The 22,878-nt window shown below is 38.0% G+C and overlaps 1 protein-coding gene across 2 annotated transcripts in view; it reads right to left on the bottom strand.

The window, feature by feature from the left end:
* The window catches only part of CYP2C9 (cytochrome P450 2C9), a 77,567-nt gene that overhangs the window by 16,726 nt on the left and 37,963 nt on the right, over positions 1-22,878 (bottom strand). For both annotated transcript variants that reach the window (XM_024253966.3, XM_024253967.3), the window contains one exon: positions 7,499-7,640. In XM_024253966.3, the coding sequence (XP_024109734.3) occupies positions 7,499-7,640 (142 nt within the window). The remainder of the gene's footprint in view (positions 1-7,498; positions 7,641-22,878) is intronic.

Raw genomic sequence — 22,878 nt, 5'->3', positions numbered from 1 at the left:
TCAATGAAACAAAAACTTGCTTTTTTGAGAAGTTAAACAAAATTGAAAAACCTTTAGCCAGACTAAGAAAAAAAAGAGTAGATTCAGATAAATAAAAACAAATTAAAAAGGAGGCATTACAACTGATACTGCAGAAATTCAAAGAATAATTATTGGTTACTATGAGCAACTATATGCCAATAAATTGGAAAATCTAGAAGAAATGGACAAATCCCTAGACAAATATGACCCATCAGGATTGAACCAGGAAGAAATCCAAAACCTGAACATGCAATAACCAGTACCAGGATCAAATGAGAAATAAAGTCATCCCAGTAGAGAAAAACCCAAGACTGGCTAGCTTCACTGCTGAATTTTACCAAACATTTAAAGAAGAACTAATACCAACCCTACTCAAACTATTCCAAAAAATAAAGGAGAAGATAATACTTCCAAACTCATTCTATGAGGCCAATATTACCCTGATACCAAAATCAGACTAAGACACATCAAAGAAAGAAAACTACAGGCCAATACACCTGATGAACACTAATGCAAAAATCTTCAACAAAATACTAGCAAACCAAATTCAAAAATACAATAAAAAGGTCATTCACAATGACCAAGTGGGATTTATCCCTGGGATGCAAGAATGGTTCAACATGTGCAAATCAAGCAGGGTGATACATCATATCAACAGAATGAAGGATAAAAACCATATGATCATTTCAGTTGATGCTTAAAAAGTATTTGATAAAATTTAACATCCCTTCCTGATAAAAATTCATAAAAAAAACTTGAGATAGAAGGAACATACCTCAACATAAAAAAGCTATATGACAGACCCACAACTAGTACAATCCTGAATGGGGAAAACGGGAAGTCTTTCCTCTAAGATCAGGAACACAACAAGGATGACCATTGTCACCATTGTTATTCATCATAGTACTGGATGACCTAGCAAGAGCAATCAGACAAGAGAAAGATATAAAGCCTATCCAAATTGGAAAGGAAGAAGTCAAAATATCCTTGTGTGCAGATGATATAACCTTATAGTAGGAAAACCTAAAGATTCTACAAGATAATTATTAGAACTGATGAACAAATTTAGTAAAGTTGAAGAATACACAATCAACATAAAAATCAGTAGTGTTGTTATATGGCAACAGCGAAAAAAAAGAAAAAGAAATTTAAAAAATAATCCCATTGAAAATAGCCATACATAAAATTAAATACCTAGGATTAATTTAACCAAAGAACTGAAATATCTCTATAATGAAAACTATAAAACACTGAGGAAAGAAATTTAAGAGGACCCAACACACAGAAAAATATTTCATGTTCATGGATTGGAAAAATCAATATTGTTAAAGTGCCCATACTATCAAAACAATCTACAGATTCAATAAAATTCCTATCAAAATATCAATGGCATTCTTCACAGAAATAGAAAAAATAAATCCTAAAATGTATATGGACCCACAACAGACCCAGAATAGTCAAAACTATCCTAAGCAAAAAGAAGAAAACTGGAGGAATCACATTATCTCACTTCAAATTAAACTGCAGAGCTATACTAACTAAAACAGCATTGTACTGACATAAAAACAAACACATGGACCAATGGAACAGAATAGAGAATTCAGAAACAAGTTCACATATCTAGAGTTAACTCATTTTTGGCAAAGGGGCTGATATGGTTTGTCTGTGTCCCCACCCCAAATCTCATCTTGAATTATAATAATCCCCACAAGTCAAGGGGGAGGCCAGGTAGGGACCATTGAATCATGGGGGTGGTTTCCTCCATACTTTTCTCATGGTAGTGAATAAATCTCACAACATCTGATGGTTTATAAATGTGAGTTCCCCTGCTAAGCTCTCTGCCTGCTGCCATGTAAGACATGACTTTTCTCCTCATTCATCTTCTGCCATGATTGTGAGGCCTCTCCAGCCATGTGGAACTGTGAGTCCATTAAACTTCTTTCCTTTATAAATTACCCAGTATTGTGTATGGTTTTATTAGAAGCATGAGAACAGACTAACACAGGTGCCAAGAATGTACACTGGGGGAAAGACAGTCTCTTCAATAAATATGCTGGGAAAATTTAATATCCTACACAGAAGAATGAAACTGGACTCATATATCTTGCCATATACAAAAATCAACTCAAAATGGATTAAAGACTTAAATCTAAGGCCTCAAACTAGGAAAACACTAGGGAAAATCTCTAGGACATTGGTCTAGGCAAAAATTTTTTGAGCAATACCCTACAAGCACGGGTATTCAAAGCAAACATGAACAAATGGAATCACATCAAGTTAAAAAGCTTCTGCACAGCCAAAGATACAATCAACAAAGGGAAGAGACAACCTACAGAATGGAGAGAAATATTTGCAAACTATTCATCTGACAAGAGATTAATAACCAGAATATATAAGAAATTCAAGCAACTCTATAGAAAAAAATCTAATAATCCAATCCAAAAGTGGGCAAAAGATTTGAATAGATGTTTCTCAAAAGAAGATATATAAATGGGTAACAGGCATACAAAAAGTGGTCAACACCACTGATCATCAGAGAAATATAAATCAAAACTACAATGAGATGTCATCTCACTCCAGTTAAAATGGCTTATATCAAAAAGACAGGCAATAACAAATGCTAGTGAGGATGTGGATATAAGTGGACCCTCGTACAATGTTGGTGGGAATGCAAATTAGTATGACCTCTATGGAGAGCTGTTTGAATGTTCCTCAAAACACTAAAAATAAAGCGACCATATGAGCCAACAACCCTACTGCTTGGTATATACCCGAAAGAAAGGAAATAAGTGTATCGAAGAGGTATCTGCACTCTTGTTTGTTTCAGCACTGTTTACAATAGCTACTTCGAAGCAACCTAAATATGTATCAACAGACAAGTGTATAAAGAAAATGTAGTACATATACACAATGTAGTTCTATTCAGCCATAAAAAAAGAATGAGATTCAGTCATTTGCAAAAACATGAAGGGAACTGGAGATTATTACATTAAGTGAAATAAGCCAGGCACAGAAAGACGAACATAGCATGTTCTCACTTATTTGTGGGATCTAAAAATTTAAAAATTGAACTAATGGACATAAAGTGTAGAAGGATGGTTACCAGAGACTCGAAAGGGTAGTGGGGGGGGGGGGGGGGGGAGGTGGAGATGAATAAGATCTACTATATGATAGCACAAAAGCGTGACTATAGCCAATAATAACTTAATTGTACGTTTTAAAATAAAGAGTATAATTGAATTGTTTGTAACTCAAAGAATAAACGCTTGAGGGAATAGATACCCCATTCTCCATGACATGCTTATTTCACATTGCATGCCTGTATCAAAACATCTCATGTACCTCCAAACATATTGATATATACCTACTTTGTACCCATAAAAATTAAAAAAGATAAAAGATATATCTGTATATACATATACATTAGTATATATGATAATACAAATAAAAATAATAAAATGTTTGAAAACATAAAGTAAGCATATAATTTAGTCATGAAATTACTGTCTTGGAGAAAATGGATTAATTTCATATCAAAATAACATGTTGCTTAAACATTAAATTATACTATCAGATTTATGCATATATATGACTGTATTTGTGCATCTGTGTGTGGGAGGGGTCACAAATTGCAATGGTATTCTATTCATTCTCACACTTTCCAAATCCACCGTTTTGAACATTCTAGCAGCTTCTTCTGAACGTACATTCACATTTTTAAATACTCTGTTTCTAATTCTCACTTATCTCTTTGTAGATTATATTTAATAATTTTTTATTATGAGAGATAAGAATTTTAATCTCCATCTTCCCCTCATATTTGAACACACCCTCAGATAGACACACTCACTTTTCCACACTGCTTTTTCCAGAATATATTTAGATGACAATTTTTATGATATCAGTATTCATTGCTTACATCATTCTGACTACACAAATATGGTTCTCTGGTAAGACAGCTATGATTAAATTTTATTTTTAGTACTTTCCTGGGCTTAACCATGTCTATTTCAATTTGTAATTTTCTGTTTCCCAAGTTAGAATTATTTACAAATGTTCCAGCAGATGTTTGAAACTCCCTTTTTAGTTATTGGAAACTCTCATAAAATCTGTCACCTCTCTTTTGTTCTTGCTGTCTCATCTCACTTCTGAATTATCCACCAGGTCCATTCTGAAGTAGTTGTTTTCTAGGTCTGGTGCTAGGCAGCCTCCCTGACACTCTTATTCTCCTACATGAGGTTTCCTGATTGCTGCAGCTCAGGACTTTCTCTAACAAGGTTTCAGGCATTTGAATGAAGCACATTCTCCAGTATTTTTCTGAGAAAGGGAAAATGGTAAAATTTTTGGCAAACAAGCACATCTGAAAACACTCTATTTAATATACAAGATAATATTAATAGTTCTTCTTGAGATTTCTGAATCCTAATTATTTCAATATAACCTGGTACAGCTCTGAAAGCTTTTGTGATTTTCCCTTTAATTCTCTTGTCCTGAAATTCCATAACCCTGTATCTAACAGCATATGTTTTCATTTCATTCACTCTGTTGGACATTGAAGAGAATTGTCTGTTAAGATGGCAAAAGAAAAATGTCATTTCTCTAGATCAGTTCCCTTTCTGTAGGATAAAGCTAGCTGCTGAATTTTAGGAAGCAAGATGAATAAAAGAGCTAAGAGTCTCTGAATTCAATGAGTGGACCAGTACCAAATCTGCCTTTCTAGCCTACACCTCATGCCTTTTCTGGCACTGCTGTGTGTCTCTGAGTACAGGGCTTCTTAAGCTCAGTTTCTCTAGAGAGTGAGCCTCCTTCTTCTTGTGGGAGAAAATCAGTTACCTGATGAAAAGAGTTGTGGAGGAAACGTAGGCAGGGAGAGCCTCCTTTTTCAGCCTCATTCTCCACCATCTTTGACCCTTGGTACTGCCAAATACCAATATTGGGGGGATTTAAGGGACACTGATTAAGTTTTCATCCTTGATAAATTTTTCTCTTCTGACCTTTTGATTATAAGTTTACCCTCTCTGTACAGATTTATCATTCCTCTATATGCTGTCTGTGTTTTAGAAATTTGTTAAAGTCTTCTTGACTATTTCCTATACTCTTCCTACCTTAAAGGACCTAAATGTCTAATATCCAAAATCTAAATATGAATCAACAGAAAAAATCTATAAAAAACTTAAACAAATCAACAAGCAAAAAAACAAAAAAAATAAATTAAAAATGGGCAAAAGACATGAACAGCCACTTCTCAAAAGATGACATACAAGCAGCCAACAAACATATGAAAAAATGCTCAACATCACTAATCATCAGAGAAATGCAAATCAAAATCACAATGAGGTACCATCTCACACCAGTCAGAATAGCAATTATGAATATTAAAAAGTCCAAAAACAACAGATGCTGGTAAGGTTGCAGAGAAATGGAAATGCTTTTACACTGTTGGTGGGTGTGCAAACTAGTTCAGCCACTGTGGAAACCAGTTTGGATATTTCTGAAAGAACTTAAAATAGAACTACCAGTTGACCAAGCAATCCCACTATGGAGTTTATGCCCCCAAAATATTCATTCTATCAATAAGACACACACCCCCATATGTTCACTGTAGTGCTATTCACAATAGTGAAGAAATGGAATCAACTTATGTGCCCATCAACAGTGGACTGTATAAGGAAAATGTAGCAAATATACACTGATATGGTTAGGCTGTGTCCCCACCCAAATCTCATCTTGAACTGTAGCTCCCCTAATTCCCACATGTCACGGGAGGGTCTCAATGTGAGGTAATTTAATCACGGAGGCAGGACTTTCCCATGCCATTCTCATGATAGTGAATAAGTCTCTATCAGAGACTTATTGTGAGGCCTTTCCAGCCATGTGGAATTGAGAGTCCATTAAACCTCTTTCCTTTATGAGTTACCCTGTCTCAGGTATGTCTTTATCAGCAGCATGAGAACAGACTAGTACATACATAATGGAATGTTATGCAGCCATAAGAAAGAACAAAAGTTATGTCTTTTGCAGCATTATAGATGAAGCAGGAGGCCATTATCCTAAGCAATCTAACAAGAACAGAAAACCAAATACCACATGTTCTTGCTTATAAGTGGGAGGTAAGCATTGAATACACAAGAACTTAAAGATGGGAACAATAGACACTGAGGATCACTAGATGGGGGAGGGAGAGAAGGGATGTGGCCTGAAGAACCATTTGTTGGGTAATATGCTTACTGTCAGTGTGATGGAATAGCTGGGACCCCAAGCCTCAGTGTTACACAACTTACCTACATAACAAACCTGTATTTGTACCCTTTAATCTATAATAAAATTTGACAAAAAATCTTCTAGAACTCTATAGGCTAGTAACTGTTGAAAAAAAAGCCTAATTCTTATTTATAATTAGGTTATTGTCATTTCAATGGGGGATACTGACATAGGAGAAAAAAAAGAATATTTCTTATCTGCAGCATAACCAAAAGTCCTTAAAAGTAAATTTCTAAAGTAAAGTTGTTCACAAAAGATAAAATTATTGACTTCCTCAAAAAAATCTTATTTTGTCTGACACCAATTTCATGGAAACTGTCTCAGGCACATATTCTGCCTAAATGGAACATTCTTTATATACCTCTTCTAGTAAACAGAATCACCTTTCTTATGAATCTAACTTTTTAGAGTACTTATTGGACTAGGAATTTTCTCAGGCAGACTCATTACTTTTTTAGGATTACCATTTATCTTTCAATAAGGAGAGTTTCCAGTTTCCCTACTCCAGCATTGGAACCTGAAATTTTGAGAATGAGAAAAGTTATCTTCAAGAATATACTTGCTATTTAAAATGGCCTTCTCATAATAAAACCAACATGCAATCCCAGGCCAATTTATCTTGTCTCTTCCTGCCATAAATCCAGACACATTGGACCAGCGTTCTATTGCTTTTGCTACTGCCGTGCTGTCTTCATTTCTCTGTTATTTTCCTCTACTGTACAAAGATGCCCCTTTTATCTTTTCTTTTTCTTTTTTTCTTTTTTTTCTTTCTGAGACAGTCTCACTCCGTTGCCCAGACTGGAGTATAGTGGCAAAATCTTGGCTCACTACAACCTCTGCCACCCGGGTTCAAGCAATTCCAGTGCCTCAGCCTCTCGATTAGCTGGTATTACAGCCATGTGCCACCATGCCTGGCTAAGTTTTGCATTTTTACTAGAGATGGGATTTGGCCATTTTGGCCAAGGCTGGTCTTGAACTCCTGGCCTCAAGTGATCCACTTACCTCAGCCTCCCAAAGTCCTGGGATTACAGGTGTAAGCCACCATGCCAGGCCAAGGTATCCCATTTTAATCACCATTAGTTTGAAACAGATTACAGCTAGAAGCACAGAAGTTTAAATAATGAAGCTTCTCTAAGATAAATGTGAAGGAGGACACTAGCAACACCTTCCCAAAATCTTTTTTGAAAATTAATTAACTTATCATCTGTGATCATACCTGTGACCTCTGGGTGCTTCAGCAGGAGAAGGAGAGCGTATCTCAGGGTTGTGCTTGTCGTCTCTGTCCCAGCTCCAAACAAGTCAGCTGCAGTGTTTTCCAAGCTTTCAATAGTAAATTCAGATGGTTGGTTGTGCTTTTCCTAGGAATGATTTGATGCAATTATCTGACAAATTATTTACCAGCATATTTGATTACAGTGAATTCAAAATTAATCACATAGTTATATAGTTACCAACATAGAAACTGAAAAGTACAGTACTAGAAAAAATACTGCTTGTATAGCAGAGGCTGTAGACCAACTTGCCCAAATTTTATTTCCTACCCCCTTATTCCATGCTTGCCTAAAAATTCCATTCATCAGGCTCTTTGCAGCTAGCTGAGTCACACAGCATTTTTTTTTTTTTTGCTAAAAAATATAAGCAGAAGTTCTCTAAGTCCATTTCCTCTATTTCCTCTTTCATGCTCAAAACACAAATGTGAAGCAGGAGGTAGAGTAGACCCCATCCTGGGATTTAATCATGAAAATGAAGGTCTGTATACTAAATTTACTGGGAAAAAGGAAGGCACTTGACTCTTTGCTGCTTTGGGGGCTGCTGTATTGTCCTAGATTGCCCCACCAAGAGAATCCCTGTATTTGAGATAAATAAAGACATTATGTGTTAAAGCCATTATCACCTGTAGGCAACCACAATCTAAATTAATAGAAAAGGTAAATTAGGGCCATATCATTAGATACTGTGAGCCTGAATCAAGAGTCTGCAATTATATTTTTCTGTCAGAAAGGTACGTGGACTCAATATTGCCTGCAGATTCGTTATAAAGATGAAATTTTGTAAAAACAAATATGAAAAAAGCAATATGACAGCAAAACCTAGGATAAATTATAGAGGAAGAGAATGGGTTTACAATGACAAGATGGGCCCATACTATTATAATCTAGATGGGAGGCAACAGACAACTTGTTCTAGGGTGCAGTAGTGCAGGAATAAACAAAAATATACAAAGTGAAGAGAAGGAACAATGATGAAGATGGAGAATAAAGGGATTAATTGCCACAGGGTATAAAGGAGAAAGTAAGGGTACTGCATATGCCAAGGCTTAGAGACTGGAGTTCTCATAATTTGGAAGTTAGGAGAAAGAAAGCAATGGATAAGGAATACTTAGTTGAAAGAGATCATTAATATACAAAGCATATTACTTTTTAACCAGTCCCTATGCCAGCAGCAATAAATTAATGATGCTTTTAGAGTCTCCAAGTGATGTGTGTCATGTTGAATATTGTGTAATCAACACCACTGAAATAGACTAGATCCTCTCAGCATGTCTACTTACTAGATGAAGACAGTCCTCTCCGTTGGTAACATCAGCTTCATACAGTTTTCTAAGCTTGTCATGTTAAAAATTTCTCTTAAGAACAGTGCACTCACAAACCAGTACCAACATTTCCATCTGTTGACTTGAGCTTGGTTATTTAGCAGTTATGCACCTATCCTATCTTATTAATGATAGTAGCCATATTCCACTTGCTGGGCTCAAATCTAAAGAGCACCCCTTTTACCTCAGAGTCAGGCCAGGGCATTGTCCTGAACCTCACCCTCAGAAACAGACTCACAGCTACAACTCAGCCTGTGGGCTTCAGCTGCTAGGGTGTGCTACAGAGTCACAGATCTTGGCTCTGTGGGCAATCTACATTCAACCCTGCCACAGAGAGTGAACCTGCCCCCCAAGGCCCAGTTGTCACAATACATGACTAAAAGACCCTGAGTCTAGAATGATGCTTCTATGACAACTTCAAGGACCTGTACTTGTAACCCAGCACCAATGCAGCTGCATGTATGCCATATCAGAGCTGACATCAAAAGGAATCCCTCAGGCTAAGTCACCCCAATTTTAGGAAAATAAAAATAGGGGGATGCCCAAATACTTTGACACCAAGGACATTAACAACCTACACTACTCCTGATACTGCTGCAACCTTCTACAGCCTAGGCCACTGAGGCACCCAAAATTATTGCTGATGTTGACCATAGCTAGGGAAACTACACAGATACTATCACACTGCATCTACTCAAAAACTGAGTTACCCACTCTTCATCACCTGCACACAAACACTCAACTTCAGATGAAAATCTTTCTCTATGAAATCCACTCTAGAAACTGGAATAGCCATTGTCCCACCACATGCATAGACATCAAAGCAGGGACACAACATGAAATATCAAGAAATATGACACCACCAAAAAGATATAATAACTCTCAACAGAACCGGATAAAAATAAAATCAACAAATATTCAAAAAAGGAATTCAAACTAATTACCTTGAAGAAGATCAATAATGGGGGTGACTGGCAAGATGGCCGAATCGGAAGAGTTTCAGTCTGCAGCTCCCAGCAAGATCAACAAAGAAGGCAGATAATTTCTGCATTTCCAACTGAGGTACCCAGCTCATCTTATTGGGACTGTTTAGACAGTAGGTGTAGCCTGCAGAGGGCAAGCTGAAGCAGGGTGGAGTGTCCTCTCACCTGGGAAACCCAAAGGGTCAGGGAACTCCCTCCCCTAGCAAAGGGAAGCAGTGAGGGACTGTGCCATGAAGAATAGTGCACTCCAGCCCAGATACTGTGCTTTTCCCATGGTCTTCACAACCTGCAGACCAGGAGATTCCCTCAGGTGCCTACACCACAAAGGCACTGGGTTTCAAGCACAAAACTGGGTAGCCATTTGCATAGACATTGCATAGCATACTAGCTGCAGGAGAATTTTTTCATACCCCAGTGGCACCTGGAATGCCAGTGAGACAGAACTTTTCACTCACCTGGAAAGGGGGCTGAAGCCAAAGAGCTAAGTGGTCTTGCTTAGCAGATCCCATCCCCATGGAGCCCAGCAAGCTAAGATCCACTGGCTTGAAATTCTCACTGCCAGCACAGCAGTCTGAAGTTTACCTGGGTTGCATGAGTTTGGTGGGGGAAGGGGCATCTGCCATTACTGAGGCTTGAGTAGGTAATTTTCCCCTCACAATGTAAACAAAACAGCTGGGAAGTTTGGACTTGCCAGAGACCAGTGCAGCTTAGCAAAGCAGCTGTAGCCAGACTGCCCCTCTAGATTCCTCCTCTCTGGGCAGGGCATCTCTGAAAAAAAGGGCAGCAGCCCCAGTCAGGGGCTTATAGGTAAAACTACCATCTCATTGGGGCAGAGCACATGGGGGGAAGGGACAGCTGTCGGTGCAGCTTCAGCAGACTTAAACATTCTGGCGTGCTGGCTCTGAAGAGAGCAGCAGACCTACCAGCACAGTGCTTGAGCTCTACTAAAGGACACACTCAAGTGGGTCCCTGACCCCCGTGGCTCCTGATGGGAGACACCTCCAAGCAGGGGTTAATAGACATCTCAGAAAGGAGAGCTCTGGCTGGCATCTGGTGGGTGCCCCAATGAGACAAACTTCCAGAGGAAGGAACAGACAGCAATCTTTGCTGCTCTGCAGCTTCTGCTGGTGATACCCAGGGAAGCAGGATCTAGAGTTGACCACCAGCAAACCCCAGCAGACCTGCAGCAGAGGGGCTTGACTGTTAGAAGGAAAACTAACAAACAGAAAGCAATAGCAGCAACACCAACAAAAGGATGTCCACACAAAAACCCCACCTGAAGGTCACCAACATCAAAGACCAAGGTAGATAAATCAATAAAGATGAGGAAAAACCAGTGCAAAAAGGCTAAAAATTCAAAAAACCAGAACACCTCTTCTTCTACAAAGAATCATGACTCCTCACCAGCAGGGAACAAAACTGGACAGAGAATGAGTTTGATGAATTGACAGAAGTAGGCTTCAGCAGGTGGGTAATAACAAACTCCTCTGAGAGAAAGGAGCATGTTCTAACCCAATGCAAGAGAGCTAAGAACCTGGAAAGAAGGTTAGAAGAATGGCTAACTTGAATAACCAGTTTAGAGAAGAACATAAATGACCTGATGGAGCTGAAAAACAAAGCACAAGAACTTTATGAAACATACATAAGTATCAATAGCTGAATCGATCAAGTGGAAGAAAGGATATCAGAGATGAAAGATCAACTTAATGAAATAAAGCCTGAACACTAAATTGGAGGAAAAAAATGAAAAGGAATGCACAAAGCATCCAAGAAATATAGGACCATGTGAAAAGACCAAACCTACGTTTGATTGGTGTAACTGAAATTGATGGGGAAAAGGGAACCAAGTTGGGATACACTCTTCAGGATATTATCCAGGAGAACTTCCCCAACTTAGAGAGGCAGGCCAACATTCAAATTCAGAAAAAACAAAGACCACCACAAAGACACTTCTTGAGAACAGTAACCCCAAGACATATAACCATCAGATTCACCAAGATCGAAATGAAGGAAAAAATGTTAAGGGCAGCCAGAGAGAAAGGTCGGGTTACCCACAGAGGGAAGCCCATTAGACTAACAACGGATCTTTCTGCAGAAACCCTGCAAGCTAGAAGAGAGTGGGGGCCAATATTCAACATTCTTAAAGAAAAGAATTTTCAATCCAGAATTTTATATCCAGCCAAACTAAGCTTCATAAGTGAAGGAGAAAAAAATCCTTTACAGACGAGCAAATGCTGAGAGATTTTGTCACCACCAGGCCTGCCTTACAAGAGCTCCTGAAGGAAGCACTAAATATGGAAAGTAAGAACCAGTACCAGCTACTGCAAAAACATACCAAATTGTAAAGGCCATTGACACTGTAAAGAAATGGTATCAACTAATGGGCAAAATAACCAGCTGGCATCATAATGACATGATCAAATTCACACATAACAATATTAACCTTAAATGTAAATGGGCTAAATGCCCCAGTTAAAAGACACAGACTGCAAATTGGATAAAGAGTCAAGACCCATCGGTGTTCTGCATTCAGGAGACACACCTCACGTACAAAGACACACCTAGGCTCAAATTAAAGGGATGGAAGAAGATTTACCAAGCAATTAGAAAGCAAAAAAAAGCAGAGGTTGCAATCCTAGTATCTGATAAAACAGACTTTAAACCAACAAAGATAAAAAAAAGACAAAGAAGGGCATTACATAATGGTAAAGGGATCAATGCAACAAGAAGAGCTAACTATCCTAAATGTATATATACCTAATATAGGAGCACCCAGATACATAAAGCAAGTCCTTAGAGACTTACAAAGAGACTTAGACTTGACACAACAATAATGGGAGACTTTAACACCCCACTGTCAATATTAGACAGATCAGTGAGACAGAAAATTAGCAAGGATATCCAGGTCTTGAACTCAGCTAGCAAGACTAATAAAGAAGAGAAAAGAATCAAATAGACACAATAAAAAATAATAAAGGGGATATTACCACCGACCCCACAGGAATACAAACTACCATCAGAGAATACTAAAAACACTTCTATGCAAATAAACTGGAAAATCTTGAATAAATGGATAAATTCCTTCATGCATACACCCTCCAAAGACTAAACCAGGAACAGAAAACCAAACACCACATATTCTCACCTATAATTGGGAGTTGAACAATGAGAATACATGGACACAGGGAGAGGAACATCACACGCCAGGGCCTGTCGAGGGGTTGGGGGGCTAGGGGAGGGATAGCATTAGGAGAAATACCTAATGTTGATGACATGTTGTTGGGTGCAGCAAACCACCATGGCACATGTATACCTATGTAACAAACCTGCATGTTCTGCACATGTATCCCAGAACTTAAAGTGCAATTAAAAAAAAGAAAGAAACAGCAGAATAGTTAGTAGAGGTAGAGAAGTAAGGGAGATAGCCAGAAGTTGTTAACAGATACAAAAGTTCAGCTATATAAAAGGAATAAGTTATAGTATTCTATAGCAGTATAGTGTGACTATAATTAACAATACTTTATTAATTATACTTTTTAAAATAGCTAGAAGAGCAGATTTTTAATGTTTCCAGCACAAGGAAACAAAAAATATTTGAGGTTATAGATATGTTAATCATCCTGCTTGATCATTACACATTGTATACATGTACTGAAATATTATGGTACACCCCATAAATATGTACAATTATTGTGCCCACTAAAATAATAAATTATAAATTTATAATATATCAATAATAATATAAATTTTTATGATATATAATATACATTTATAATCTATTTATAATGTATAATATTTTATTATACATTGCAGTATTATAATTTGTAATATTTATACATTATTAATAAATAAATAATAATTAAATCAAATAAATAAAGGCTAAGAAAACAAAAGACAATAGCAAATGTTGGTGAGAATATGGAGAAATTGGAACCCTCATGTCCTACTGATGGAAATGCAAAATGGTGCAGCTGTTAAGGAAAATAATAAGGCAGTTCAAGAATTAAAAATAGAATTACAACATATCCCGGAAATGTCACTTCTGGGTATATACCCAAAAGAATTGAAAGCAGCACATCAAAGAAATATTTGTTTACCCATATTCATAATAGCATTACTCAAAAAGTCAAAAGGTGAAAGTAATCCAAGTGCCCATCAACAGATAAATGGGTAAGCAAATTTGGTTTATACATACAATGGAATATTATTCACCCTTAGAAAGGAAGAAAAATCTGACACATGCAAAAACATGAATGAACCCTGAGAAAATAATATTAGGCTAAGTGAAATAAACCAGTCACAAAAGGGCAAATACATAATGATTCCACTTTTATGAGGTACCCAGCATACTCGATTTTATAGAGACACAAAGTAGAATGTTGGTTGCCATGGGGTGGTGGAAGGGAGAAATGCAGAGTTATCATTTGAGGTGGGGGTGGGGTTCTACAACATTTCTTGTCGCATCATCCATGTCTCTGGACACTTCTCTTTGGGCAACCCATTCCGTTTGATTTCAGATAAATTTCAGAGCAAGCGATAAGGGAATGGGAATTTTAACTGCACCTAGTCTACACAGTCTCTGGCAGATAAGACTGACAAAGACCTCAAAGAATGTGGTGGGCCACATTTACAAGGCCCTTCTTCTGTTCTTGTGTTACTATGGACACATTTCATGGAATTATTAATATGAATTAGTTTGCATAGTTGAGGAAATTATGTTACTTTCATTTTGTTTGTTGATTGCTTTGTTGGTAGAGACAGGGTTTTGCCATGCTACCCAGGCTGGTCTCGAACTCCTGAGCTCATCCAATCTGCCCACCTCAACCTCCCAAAGTGCTGGGATTACAGGCATGATCTACAATGTCTGGCCAAGAGTTATTATTAAATGGGTATAAAGTTTCTGTTTTGCAAGATGAAAAGAATTCTATAGATGTATGGCAGTGACATTTGCACAACAATGTGAATGTAATTAATACCAATACACTATGCACTTAAAATGATTAATACAGAAACTTTTTTGTTATGTGTATTTTGCAACAATTTTTTTACAAAATTTAAAAAAATTATAATAATAAATATTATAAAAATAAATCTCACAATAAACAAGTGAGATTTATCCCAGAAATGCAAAAGTGGTTCAACAAGAAAGTCAATCAGTGTACTACACCATATCAGAATAAAAGAGAAAATCGTATTCATCTCATTAGACGCAGAAAAAAAATGACAACTTTTAATACCCATCATAACAAAAACACTCAGAAAACTATAAATGAAATAAAACTCCTTTATCATAATAAAGCGTATCTATGAAAACTCCAAAGCTAAAGCATACTAAATTGTGAAATACTAAAACTTATAACTTCAAATCAGAAAGAAAAGAAAAAAAACAAGGATGTCCATTTTTACTACTATTAAACATAGTATTGGAAGTTCTAGTTAGAGCAATTAGGCAAGAAATGAAATAAAACACATTCAAATAGGAAAGGAAAAATTCAAGTCATGTGTATTTGACTAAAACATGATTCTCTATATATACAAAAATCTCATACAATACAGATAGAAAACAAGTAGAGCTAATAAATGATTTCAGCATAATTTCAGGGTACAAGATCAGTGCAAAAATCAGTTGTCTCTCAGTGCTGGTGCTAGTGCCTGCCATTACGGGACCTGTAGACAGGACTGCCCAGTCCAGCGACACCGATCTTTATCCCCCTGGGGCTGAGCAGGGAGCCCAGGCTACTCTGAATTCCACAGATGAACAGATTGTCTGAGGAAACAGAGAAGTTCCCCCAGAAAACAAGGATCAAGCTGTGCTATATCAGGTTGTCCTAGTCACAGCTGGCTTTTGCTCATAAGTGCCATCTACTGACATGTATGTCAAACTGCACAGGCCAATATAAAACTACCCACAGAAGTGAACACAGCTATAGAATTAAAGTCAAAGGACCTACCCAACATTTTCTATAGTCACATCCCATAGGAAGGGGGAGAGAAAAAGGAAAGAACAAAAATAGGGAGAGAAAAACAATTCTATCTGCACAAAAATAATTTCAAAAATCAGAAGCGGCAGCCTCTCCAAATAAGAAGAAACCAGCATAAGAATTCTGGCACCATGAAATGTCTGAATGTTGTAAAACCACCAAAAGATCACATGAACTCCCCAGCAATGAACCCTAACCAAACTGGCAACTCAGAAATGACAGATAAACTATTCAAAATATGGATTGCAAGTAAGCTCAGTGATCCAAGGCAAGGTTGAAAATTAATGCAAATAAACTACTAAAGCAGTCCAGGAAATGGAGCAAGAGATAAACATCTTAAAAAGAAATCAATGAAAGCTTCTGGAATTGAAAGACTCACTTAAGGAATTTCAGAATACAATTGAAGGGTTTATCAATAGACTGGACCAATTTCAGAGTTTGAACACCAGTCTTTTGAACTAACCCAGTCAGACAAAAATAAAGAAAAAATAATTTTAATAAATGAACAAAGTCTTCAAGAAATATGTGATTATTTAAAAGGAGTAAACCTAGGAATTATTGGCATTCCTGAGAGAGAAGAAAAATAAACAATCTAGAAAATACATGTGGGCTAATAAGTTGAGAAAATTTTCCCAAACTTGCTAGAAAGGTAGACATTCAAATACAATAAACCCAGGGAATATATGTGAGACACTATACAAAATTAACATCACCAAGGCATTTACTCACCAGGCTGTCCAAGGTCAAGGCTAAAAAATAATTTTAAAGGCAGCTAGAGAAAAAAATCAGATCACATACAAAAAAAACCTTGTCAAGCTAAAAGGATGCTCAGCCTATTTTCAACATTCATTTTAATAAAAATTACAAAAAAGAATTTTATATTTTGCCAAACTAAGCTTCAAAAGCAAAGAAGAAATACAATCTTATCCAAACAAGTAAGTACCAGAAAAATCTGTTACCATTAGACCAGCCTTATAAGAGATCATTAAGGGAGTTCTAAATACGGAAGTGAAACAACAATACCTGCTACAACAAAACACACTTAAGTATATAGCCCACAGACTCTGTAAAGCAATCACACAATAGAAACTACAAAGCAACCAGCTAACAACTTCACAATAGAATCAAAACCTCATATATCAATGTTAACACTGAAGATAAACAGTCTAAATGCTCCACATAAAAGGCAAAGAGTAGGAAGTTGGATTAAAAATAAGACCCATCCTTCTGCTGTCTTCAAGACTACAAGGCCCATCTTCTACCAGTAGAAGGAGAAGACCCATCTCAGACCTAGAAGACCCAATTCATACCTAGAAACCCTAAAGAACTTTCCAAAAACTCCTGGAACTGATATACAACTTCAGTGAGATTTCAGTAAACAAAATAAATATGCAAAAATCTGTAGCATTTTTTTTTTTTTTTTTCTTTTATTGTAATTATTATTATTATTATTATTATACTTTAGGTTTTATGGTACATGTGCCCAATGTGCAGTTAGTTACATATGTATACATGTGCCATGCTGGTGCACTGCACCCACCAACTCGTCATCTAGCATTAGGTATATCTCCCAATGTTATCCCTCCCCCCTCCCCCCAACCCACAACAGTCCCTGAAGTGTGATGTTCCCCTTCCTGTGTCCATGTGTTCTCACTGTTCAATTCCCACCTATGAGTGAGAATATGCGGTGTTTGGTTTTTTGTTCTTGCGATAGTTTACTGAGAATGATGATTTCCAATTTCATCCATGTCCCTACAAAGGACATGAACTCATCATTTCTTATGGCTGCATAGTATTCCATGGTGTAGATGTGCCACATTTTCTTAATCCAGTCTATCATTGTTGGACATTTGGGTTGGTTCCAAGTCTTTGCTATTGTGAATAATGCCGCAATAAACATACGTGTGCATGTGTCTTTATAGCAGCATGATTTATAGTCCTTTGGGTATATACCCAGTAATGGGATGGCTGGGTCGAATGGAATTTCTAGTTCTAGATCCCTGAGGAATCGCCACACTGACTTCCACAAGGGTTGAACTAGTTTACAGTCCCACCAACAGTGTAAAAGTGTTCCTATTTCTCCACACCCTCTCCAGCACCTGTTGTTTCCTGACTTTTTAATGATTGCCATTCTAACTGGTGTGAGATGGTATCTCATTGTGGTTTTGATTTGCATTTCTCTGATGGCCAGTGATGGTGAGCATTTTTTCATGTGTCTTTTGGCTGCATAAATGTCTTCTTTTGAGAAGTGTCTGTTCATGTCCTTTGCCCACTTTTTGATGGGGTTGTTTGTTTTTTTCTTGTAAATTTGTTGGAGTTCATTGTAGATTCTGGATATTAGCCCTTTGTCAGATGAGTAGGTTGCGAAAATTTTCTCCCATTTTGTAGGTTGCCTGTTCACTCTAATGGTAGTTTCCTTTGCTGTGCAGAAGCTCTTTAGTTTAATTAGATCCCATTTGTCAATTTTGGCTTTTGTTGCCATTGCTTTTGGTGTTTTAGACATGAAGTCCTTGCCCATGCCTATGTCCTGAATGGTATTGCCTAGGTTTTCTTCTAGGGTTTTTATGGTTTTAGGTCTAACATTTAAGTCTTTAATCCATCTTGAATTGATTTTTGTATAAGGTGTAAGGAAGGGATCCAGTTTCAGCTTTCTACATATGGCTAGCCAGTTTTCCCAGCACCATTTATTAAATAGGGAATCCTTTCCCCATTTCTTGTTTTTCTCAGGTTTGTCAAAGATCAGATGGTTGTAGATATGTGGCATTATTTCTGATGGCTCTGTTCTGTTCCATTGATCTATATCTCTGTTTTGGTACCAGTACCATGCTGTTTTGGTTACTGTAGCCTTGTAGTATAGTTTGAAGTCAGGTAGCGTGATGCCTCCAGCTTTGTTCTTTTGGCTTAGGATTGACTTGGCGATGCGGGCTCTTTTTTGGTTCCATATGAACTTTAAAGTAGTTTTTTCCAATTCTGTGAAGAAAGTCATTGGTAGCTTGATGGGGATGGCATTGAATCTGTAAATTACCTTGGGAAGGATGGCCATTTTCATGATATTGATTCTTCCTACCCATGAGCATGGAATGTTCTTCCATTTGTTTGTATCCTCTTTTATTTCCTTGAGCAGTGGTTTGTAGTTCTCCTTGAAGAGGTCTTTCACATCCCTTGTAAGTTGGATTCCTAGGTATTTTATTCTCTTTGAAGCAATTGTGAATGGGAGTTCACTCATGATTTGGCTCTCTGTTTGTCTGTTATTGATGTATAAGAATGCTTGTGATTTTTGTACATTGATTTTGTATCCTGAGACTTTGCTGAAGTTGCTTATCAGCTTAAGGAGATTTTGGGCTGAGACAATGGGGTTTTCTAGATATACTATCATGTCATCTGCAAACAGGGACAATTTGACTTCCTCTTTTCCTAATTGAATACCCTTGATTTCCTTCTCCTGCCTAATTGCCCTGGCCAGAACTTCCAACACTATGTTGAATAGAAGTGGCGAGAGAGGGCATCCCTGTCTTGTGCCAGTTTTCAAAGGGAATGCTTCCAGTTTTTGCCCATTCAGTATGATATTGGCTGTGGGTTTGTCATAAATAGCTCTTATTATTTTGAGATACGTCCCATCAATTCCTAATTTATTGAGAGTTTTTAGCATGAAGGGTTGTTGAATTTTGTCAAAGGCCTTTTCTGCATCTATTGAGATAATCATGTGGTTTTTGTCTTTGGTTCTGTTTATATGCTGGATTACATTTATTGATTTGCGTATATTGAACCAGCCTTGCATCCCAGGGATGAAGCCCACTTGATCATGGTGGATAAGCTTTTTGATGTGCTGCTGGATTCTGTTTGCCAGTATTTTATTGAGGATTTTTGCATCAATGTTCATCAAGGATATTGGTCTAAAATTCTCTTTTTTTGTTGTGTCTCTGCCAGGCTTTGGTATCAGGATGATGCTGGCCTCATAAAATGAGTTAGGGAGGATTCCCTCTTTTTCTATTGATTGGAATAGTTTCAGAAGGAATGGTACCAGCTCCTCCTTGTACCTCTGGTAGAATTCGGCTGTGAACCCATCTGGTCCTGGACTTTTTTTGGTTGGTAAGCTATTGATTATTGCCATAATTTCAGCTCCTGTTATTGGTCTATTCAGAGATTGAACTTCTTCTTGGTTTAGTCTTGGGAGGGTGTATGTGTTGAGGAATTTATCCATTTCTTCTAGATTTTCTAGTTTATTTGCATAGAGGTGTTTGTAATATTCTCTGATGGTAGTTTGTATTTCTGTGGGATCGGTGGTGATATCCCCTTTATCATTTTTTATTGCATCTATTTGATTCTTCTCTCTTTTTTTCTTTATTAATCTTGCTAGCGGTCTATCAATTTTGTTGATCCTTTCAAAAAACCAGCTCCTGGATTCATTAATTTTTTGAAGGGTTTTTTGTGTCTCTATTTCCTTCAGTTCTGCTCTGATTTTAGTTATTTCTTGCCTTCTGCTAGCTTTTGAATGTGTTTGCTCTTGCTTTTCTAGTTCTTTTAATTGTGATGTTAGGGTGTCAATTTTGGATCTTTCCTGCTTTCTCTTGTGGGCATTTAGTGCTATAAATTTCCCTCTACACACTGCTTTGAATGCATCCCAGAGATTCTGGTATGTTGTGTCTTGGTTCTCGTTGGTTTCAAAGAACATCTTTATTTCTGCCTTCATTTCGTTATGTACCCAGTAGTCATTCAGGAGCAGGTTGTTCAGTTTCCACGTAGTTGAGCGGTTTTGAGTGAGATTCTTAATCCTGAGTTCTAGCTTGATTGCACTGTGATCTGAGAGACAGTTTGTTACAATTTCTGTTCTTTTACATTTATTGAGGAGAGCTTTACTTCCAAGGATATGGTCAATTTTGGAATAGGTGTGGTGTGGTGCTGAAAAAAATGTATATTCTGTTGATTTGGGGTGGAGAGTTCTGTAGATGTCTATTAGGTCTGCTTGGTGCAGAGCTGTGTTCAATTCCTGGGTATCCTTGTTGACTTTCTGTCTCGTTGATCTGTCTAATGTTGACAGTGGGGTGTTAAAGTCTCCCATTATTAATGTGTGGGAGTCTAAGTCTCTTTGTAGGTCACTCAGGACTTGCTTTATGAATCTGGGTGCTCCTGTATTGGGTGCATATATATTTAGGATAGTTAGCTCTTCCTGTTGAATTAATCCCTTTACCATTATGTAATGGCCTTCTTTGTCTCTTTTGATCTTTGTTGGTTTAAAGTCTGTTTTATCAGAGACTAGGATTGCAACCCCTGCCTTTTTTTGTTTTCCATTTGCTTGGTAGATCTTCCTCCATCCTTTTATTTTGAGCCTATGTGTGTCTCTGCACGTGAGATGGGTTTCCTGAATACAGCACACTGATGGGTCTTGAGTCTTTATCCAATTTGCCAGTCTGTGTCGTTTAATTGGACCATTTAGTCCATTTACATTTAAAGTTAATATTGTTATGTGTGAATTTGATCCTGTCATTATGATGTTAGCTCGATGTTTTGCTCGTTAGTTGATGCAGTCTCTTCCTAGTCTCAATGGTCTTTACATTTCGGTATGATTTTGCAGTGGCTGGTACCGGTTGTGCCTTTCCATGTTTAGCACTTCCTTCAAGAGCTCTTTTAGGGCAGGCCTGGTGGTGACAAAATCTCTCAGCATTTGCTTGTCTGTAAAGTATTTTATTTCTCCTTCACTTATGAAGCTTAGTTTGGCAGGATATGAAATTCTGGGTTGAAAATTCTTTTCTTTAAGAATGTTGAATATTGGCCCCCACTCTCTTCTGGCTTGTAGGGTTTCTGCCGAGAGATCCGCTGTTAGTCTGATGGGCTTCCCTTTGATGGTAACCCGTCCTTTCTCTCTGGCTGCCCTTAACATTTTTTCCTTCATTTCAACTTTGGTGAATCTGACAATTATGTGTCTTGGAGTTGCTCTTCTCGAAGAGTATCTTTGTGGCGTTCTCTGTATTTCCTGAATCTGAATGTTGGCCTGCCTTGCTAGATTGGGGAAGTTCTCCTGGATAATATCCTGCAGAGTGTTTTCCAACTTGTTTCCATTCTCCCCATCACTTTCAGGTACACCAATCAGACGTAGATTTGGTCTTTTCACATAGTCCCACATTTCTTGGAGGCTTTGCTCGTTTCTTTTTATTCTTTTTTCTCTAAACTTCCCTTCTCGCTTCATTTCATTCATTTCATCTTCCAGGGCTGATACCCTTTCTTCCATTTGATCGCATCGGCTCCTGAGGCTTCTGCATTCTTCACGTAGTTCTCGATCCTTGGTTTTCAGCTCCATCAGCTCCTTTAAGCACTTCTCTGTATTGGTTATTCTAGTTATACATTCTTCTAAATTTTTTTCAAAGTTTTCAACTTCTTTGCCTTTGGATTGAATATCCTCCCGTAGCTCGGAGTAATTTGATCGTCTGAAGCCTTCTTCTCTCAGCTCGTCAAAGTCATTCTCCGTCCAGCTTTGTTCCGTTGCTGGTGAGGAACTGCGTTCCTTTGGAGGAGGAGAGGTACTCTGGTTTTTAGAGTTTCCAGTTTTTCTGCTCTGTTTTTTCCCCATCTTTGTGGTTTTATCTACTTTTGGTCTTTGATGATGGTGATGTACAGATGGGTTTTTGGTGTGGATGTCCTTTCTGTTAGTTTTCCTTCTAACAGACAGAACCCTCAGCTGCAGGTCTGTTGGAGTACCTGGCCGGCCGTGTGAGGTGTCAGTCTGCCCCTGCTGGGGGGTGCCTCCCAGTTAGGCTGCTCGGGGGTCAGGGGTCAGGGACCCACTTGAGGAGGCAGTCAGCCCGTTCTCAGATCTCCAGCTGCGTGCTGGGAGAACCACTGCTCTCCTCACAGCTGTCAGACAGGGACATTTAAGTCTGCAGAGGTTACTGCTGTCTTTTTGTTTGTCTGTGCCCTGCCCCCAGAGGTGGAGCCTACAGAGGCAGGCAGGCCTCCTTGAGCTGTGGTGGGCTCCACCCAGTTCAAGCTTCCAGGCTGCTTTGTTTACCTAAGCGAGCCTGGGCAATGGCGGGCGCCCCTCCCC

This window comes from Pongo abelii, chromosome 8 (assembly GCF_028885655.2).
Source record: "Pongo abelii isolate AG06213 chromosome 8, NHGRI_mPonAbe1-v2.0_pri, whole genome shotgun sequence".
Classification (NCBI taxonomy): domain Eukaryota; kingdom Metazoa; phylum Chordata; class Mammalia; order Primates; family Hominidae; genus Pongo; species Pongo abelii.
Note: the sequence above shows the minus strand (reverse complement) of the source record. Positions and strands in the feature narration are given on the sequence as shown.